The sequence below is a fragment of the Priapulus caudatus genome, unplaced genomic scaffold (genome assembly GCF_000485595.1).
Source record: "Priapulus caudatus unplaced genomic scaffold, Priapulus_caudatus-5.0.1 Scaffold34, whole genome shotgun sequence".
Lineage (NCBI taxonomy): Eukaryota > Metazoa > Priapulida > Priapulimorpha > Priapulimorphida > Priapulidae > Priapulus > Priapulus caudatus.
Window position 1 is genome coordinate 606,155 of NW_014577095.1, and position 6,320 is coordinate 612,474.

Genomic DNA, 6,320 nt, shown 5'->3' on the forward strand with positions numbered 1-6,320 from the left:
TCTCTCTCTCTCTCTCTCTCTCTCTCTCTCTCTCTCTCTCTCTCTTTCTCCCTATCTCTCTGTCTTTCGCTTGCGCTCGCTGGCTCTCTCTCTCTCGCTCTGTCTCTTTCTTTCTCGCTTTGCTTTCGGTCTCTCTCGCTCTTTCTCTATCTAGACACGTACAATCAACCATCTATACTTGTGTTTAGTAGGTATATAACACACGCTCAACCAACCACCTATAGTTCAAGTCAATAGTTATAACACACTCAACCAGCCAGCTAGAGTTGTCTTTTGCAAGTATAACACACATTCAACCAACCACTTATAGTTGAAGTCGATAGGTATAACACATGCTCAACCAACCACCTATAGTTGTCTTAAGTAATCATAATGCAAATCAGCACAACCCACACTCTACAGACGATATTTCTCTACGCATGGTGACGCGTGCGCGCGCGCGTATATATGAACCCGCCGTCCTGCCGCGACCCCAGCTCAACCAGGAGATGCGCATGCGATTCTAAACCGAATACAACCGTGCGTGCGTGCGTGCGTGTGCGTGCATACGTATGCGCGTGCATACGTATGCGCGTGCATACTCGCGCGTGTGTGTGCGCGCGTGCGTGCGTGAAGCATGCTAGCGAAAGAGATATATATATATAGGAGCGGGCGATAAATATAATCTTACTATAAATTGGCGAATTTCTGTCTGTGTGTGTGTGCGTTTGTGTGTCCGGCTGTACGTTTCCGCACCGCTCAACGGATCCTCTCCAAACTTGGTCGGAACATTCTACAGAGCATAATACGTTGCATGGGCTATTTTTTTCAGTTTTATTTTTTTCACATTCCACGTTCAAAAACATTAAAATGGTGGGAAATGTTTGCACCAAACGCGGTGCAACGTCATAACACTAAAACACAATGGCAATGTAAAAAACAATGTATAACCAAATGCGCTCCATCTAATTTATGGATCTCCATCCATAAGCTGTGGACACACTACGCGACTTTTCATGCGATCGAGCCGGCCGGCTCAGTCGGGCGACTCTGTGGATTTTCATCACGCTGATTGGCTGATGAATTGTACAATCGGCCGACTCGATCGCAGACCCGGGCACACTACGCGATTGTAGCCGCGCGACTCAAATAATTATCAAACATGTTTGAATCGCCAATCGGGCGACTCGGCCGGCCGACTCGAAAATCGATGCGACTCACTGGACACACTACGCGATTTTTCATGCGATCGAGCCGGCCGGCTCGGTCGGCCGGCTCGATCGCATGAAAAATCGCCTAGTGTGTCCACCCCTTTAAGTAGCTCTAAGATTTTCTAAGTCGCTCCATCACATAAGGCCTCCGTCACAGTCCCAATAGCGTATGCTGACACCTATGAGTTTCGATGTAAAAAAAAATTTTTATCCCAACCAAACGCAACCCAATCACAATTTTGTTCATTTCCTAACGATTCCTATTCTAACGCCAGGGTCGTGTGATTGCGTGTGGGTTGCGTGTGGGTTGACGTATCGGTTGCGTGGCGTGTCGAAACTGAACTATGATCCCCCCAATACTGCAGATCACCTGCGTACGATTGCGTGCGAGTTGTCGGTGAGTTGCGTTCAAAACTACAAATGCCGTTTGGACCTGCGTGCAGTTGCGTGGACGTTGCGTTCAAAACCTTACAATTGCGTTGGCGCGTGCTAGTTGACGCTGCAAGCGAATACGTTCACGTGTAAAAACCTGTAATAAAAACCGTATAAAAACTATAAAAGTCCTATAAAAACCTATAAAAACAAAAAAACCTAAAAAATTCTAATAAAAGCCTATAAGTCTATAAAATAACTATATAACGGTAAAACGCATTCGGAGTAACTTGTACCTCGCGAGGCCCATTTTTTTATTTGGGGGGGCCGCAAAGCTGACGCATCACTTCAGGCCAGGTCCAGGGCAACCTGTACTTGGTTTGTTCGATTGGTGAAGCGAGACCAACTCTCCGAGCAGCTCATCGTACATCTCGGCATCCTCATACAAGTTCTTGAATGCACCTATGGTCCCCGTTCCGGACATGCTACCGACGAAAGCCTGTCGTAGAGACCAAATCAAGGCGCCTGCTAATCATGGTCTAACCCCCACTGCTATGTGTTGTCCTAAAATTGACCAGAATAAACTGAATCCAATAACAGCAAGAGTAGCCCATGTTTGTCACCTCGGAGTCACCAACAAACGACAACGATCTACGAAAAGGCCAACTATTTTAGACCCATTTCCAAACACCAGTAGACGACAACAACACGGCAACCACACGCGACTAATAAGGTTGGGGATACGCTGGAATACGCACAATAAGGGGGTCTACGCTACACACGACACCATGACGCAATAGCCACGCAACACGCATCGCACAGACGCAACAATACGCAACACATCGCAACATGTACGTCACCAAAACCAGGTCCCAGATACCTCAAGAAATTTTGACCTGCGACCACCGACTTGCGTTCCATAACTAGATTCCGTACCTGTTGCGATCTGTGGCGATCGTCGTGCGATCGTGTGCCTGCACGTACCTGTGCGTCCCACGCCGCTTGCTCGTATCAAATTGATCGGCAGCGCATCGCAGAGAATTATTGAAGAACAGTTTCAAAAATTTCTGAACTTACCTCCGGGTCCTGCAATCACCCTGCGTGCCTTGGTGCGTACTACCTCTCCAACGCAAAAATCCTATAGTTGCGTGTGATTTCGTTCGGAACGTTATGCCCCAACTATTTTTATTCGCAAACATACGCAAACTGGTGACGCTATGGGTGACGGCACCGTTTAGTACAAGAGAAAATAGTAGCTACATTGTTTTACCATTTTTTAATGAGCGCATTTCCGTTATAACATAATCAAAGTTCCACACGGCAAAAATTGGCTTAAGCAAGTGCTCACTAATGCCCACCGCAAAACAGAAAGGCACACGACACGTATCGAAAGATGACCGCCCGACAAAAAGTCCGCCCGCGCAAACCAACCCTCTGATCGCAGGTAATTTTGCACCGCTAACGAAAAAACGTACAACGTTCCGAGACCTCTAATAATACTTGACAAAGCTACTTATTTTTTTAGTTAGGTGTGTGGGTGCTGTGTGTGGATGTGTGTGTGTGTGTTGTGTGGTGTGGTGGCGTGTAGTAGATATGTGTTGTCCTCGTTGCTGTAGGTTATTTTGTGTAATGCGTTGTGTGTTTGTGTGTGGGTGTGTGAGTGTGTGCTGTGTGTGATGTGTTGTGTTTTCGTGTGTCGTGGTGTGTGGTTGTGTCGGTGTTTGTCACATGATCCAAATGTAAAAATGCACCGCCGGCAATAAAATCTAGGTATGGTGAGGGATTAGAGCTTGACAAGAAAACCGCGAAAGAACCCATCGCAGTGCAAGTAATCTTCTACATACCGTGCTGGTCAATGCCTGAGATCATATAAATGGATTTCTGTTAAGGTAGAGAAGGACATATTCAGGCCAACAACCATGACACCCGCCGCATAGTGATTCCTGGCCCGATCAAATACAGCTTTCCTTATAAACAAATGATTGTTCGTTCTGTCGTTTTTAATTAATTTAATTAATAATTAATTAATGTTTTATATTATATAATCAAATGTCAACAGAATAAGCGTGTAATCATTATATAAATACAATCAATTGATATTCAACCGAATAGCACAATTTCATATTTTCGTTAATGGACAGTAAATAACGCTAATCGTCTGTACTTCTTTTATTATTATACAAATATTATTAAATTTATTATTTATTTTTAAAATAATTATACAATTTAGTAACGTGGCATACCTGTACACCTCTACACTATGTGACATACTACCTCCTACACCTTTCGTTCACGATGTCCCGAGGTCGCGAACCCATGACATTTGCATTTTGTATACGGGTATTTCTTCCGGCCCGGTCCCTCATACCTAGTCTAGCTAGTGAGGAAAATGTGACGGAAAGGGACTTCCCCTAGGGGCTGATGGAACGGGAAGGGACTTTCCCCTAGACCTCATTGGACCAACCCCTGTTACAGATAGGGTTGGTGACAGAATGGCTCGGCGAACATGTATATCCCACGCACAACCGCCGGTAACAGGCAGCGCTTATATTACGCTGGTCCAGCATAATGACCATGCATGTGCACAACGAAGTAACCGATTCTATCAACCTGACAGATATAGGGAACGAATTTGTCAGAGGTTGCGATCATAGGCTTTTTATTTTTGGAAAATTTTCGGACTTGGACAAGTCAACAAAATCTTCAATACATTCCACCGCCACACAGACCGAATAGACATCTATTCCTGACATTATGTGTTGCTCATCACATACATTAAGTATGTATATAACAGTTTGTTACATAATGGCACGATAATGCACATATCATTCATGCACGTTTCACCCCCAGCATGCATGTAAAATGTAAGATTTGCAATGCCAGAATGCACGAGAAAGCGTCATTTAAATATTAAGAATTCAAAAATTTTCTATTCTGGAAGGGGGGGACACCCTCCTTCCAGTCCATCCCGCCATCTCGGCGCTCCGCGCCTCGCAGAAGCGCATCTATAACCCATTGCCCCCCCTCCAATGTCAGATACCTTCATACGGAATCTTGATCCGGATCATATGATTCACCCAAACAAACACGGCATCTAGGTCTATCTTCTACTCGGGTAGCCCTATTCTGCTTCCTTCTACTGCCACGCTCGCTTCTCTAACTCCGTCACTTACCACCCGCAAAATCTCTTTTCTTCTTGCACCTGCTTAAATTGACTACGTCACGAATTTTCTATGGTGTATATTTGTAAAAATTGTGTTGCCATTTTTTTACATTAAAAGTAAGTACTAACGGGACTAAATGCATCGTCAAATTCTTACCTGATAAGATTGTTTCTCAACTAGATAAAAATCCAAAAAACATGGACGATTTGATATTATGATCCTGACATTAATTGCTTTCTATGGGCTATGTATGAGTCACGATTGTATGTTTACATCGAACAATATAGTAAAATAGGAAGTATAATGCAGCAATTTAACCATAAAAAGTGAACAGAATTACTTACATTTTGTGAATTCTTTTTTACTTTTTTACTTACTATTTACGGTGACGTAATCACGTTAACTTGCGCAAGAAAGGGTAAGAACATTGCCCCCACGTAGGGCGCGTGCGGGGCTTCCACACATATGTGTGTCGCATGGGTCATGGGGTTTGCCACTTTTTACCCCGTTACCGCCAATCATTGTGGCACTATTATATGTGGCGAGAGGGCTAATACATCCGCGCGTCCTTGCTAATATAATCCACTTCAGCCCTTAATTTACACACACCCACGCCTGCTAAGTAAAACAAAGCTGTAGCAAACACTACATGTCCACACTAGCAAATCTGCACCATCCTCATTGAGATATATGTAATGGTATACGTACACATTGGTTGGGTCAATCTGTCTGTAGGCGAAAGCAGAACATTCCCCGCAGTATTTATACCCAGCATGCCTGCAACAACAACCAATGAGTTTATGTTCAAGTTCAAGTACAATTTTACAAGTAATAAAAATATATTAAGATTAAGATTATATTATGATTAGTCAATTTACTTGTTCTCATGTGGCATTCAAGTAATTTTGGTGTCTTCATAAACAACCTCTGAAACTCAGTGTTGAAATATTTTGACCCTGACAGAAAATTTGTTGTTCAGAGATCTGAGAGACGCAGACTGATTGGCGCAGTCTTGCTTCAACGTGGTGGACCAATTACATATCCGCATCTCGTGCTCTGTCAACTGCAGGGAGAAAATCGGCTTAAATAGATAAACAATCCCTAGCCGTGCTGTATGGTTGAGAGAGATTCGACAAGAAGGGCTAATAATATAATACGAGCAGAAGGGTGAGTACAGAATCAACACAAGACTGCAGAGTTTAGCTGACTGCTGAAATGTCGTTGGATCGAATCCCGTCTGTTTTTTGTTGTTTTCTGTATTTTTCTGTTTATCCATATTACGGTTGGTAGCAAGCAGATGCGTGATATTGTTCGATACAAGCGCACGCACGCACGTGTACGTACGCACGCACGCACGCACGTGTACGCGCACACACACACTCATGCACGCACGCATGCACGCACGTGTACGTGCGCACGCACGCACGCACGCACGCACGCACGCACGCACGCACGCACGCAAGCACGCACGTGTACCTACACACACACGAACGTACGCACGCACACATGCACACACGTGTACCTGCACACGCACGCACGCACGCACGCACGCACACACGTCTACGTGCACATGCATGCACGCACGCACGCACGT

The 6,320-nt window shown here is 44.6% G+C and overlaps 1 protein-coding gene across 4 annotated transcripts in view; it reads right to left on the reverse strand.

Annotated features, from left to right (window-relative positions):
• The window catches only part of LOC106817402 (protein MEMO1-like), a 32,602-nt gene that overhangs the window by 19,799 nt on the left and 6,483 nt on the right, over window positions 1-6,320 (reverse strand). For 2 of the 4 annotated variants that reach the window (XM_014822084.1, XM_014822077.1), the window contains one exon: window positions 5,435-5,503. In XM_014822084.1, coding sequence (XP_014677570.1) covers window positions 5,435-5,501 — 67 coding nt within the window. In that variant the 5' untranslated portion in view covers window positions 5,502-5,503. Of the gene's footprint in view, window positions 1-3,406; window positions 3,442-5,434; window positions 5,504-5,604; window positions 5,734-6,320 lie in introns of those variants that run through there. The other 2 variants (XM_014822070.1, XM_014822091.1) reach the window with 2 other exon arrangements.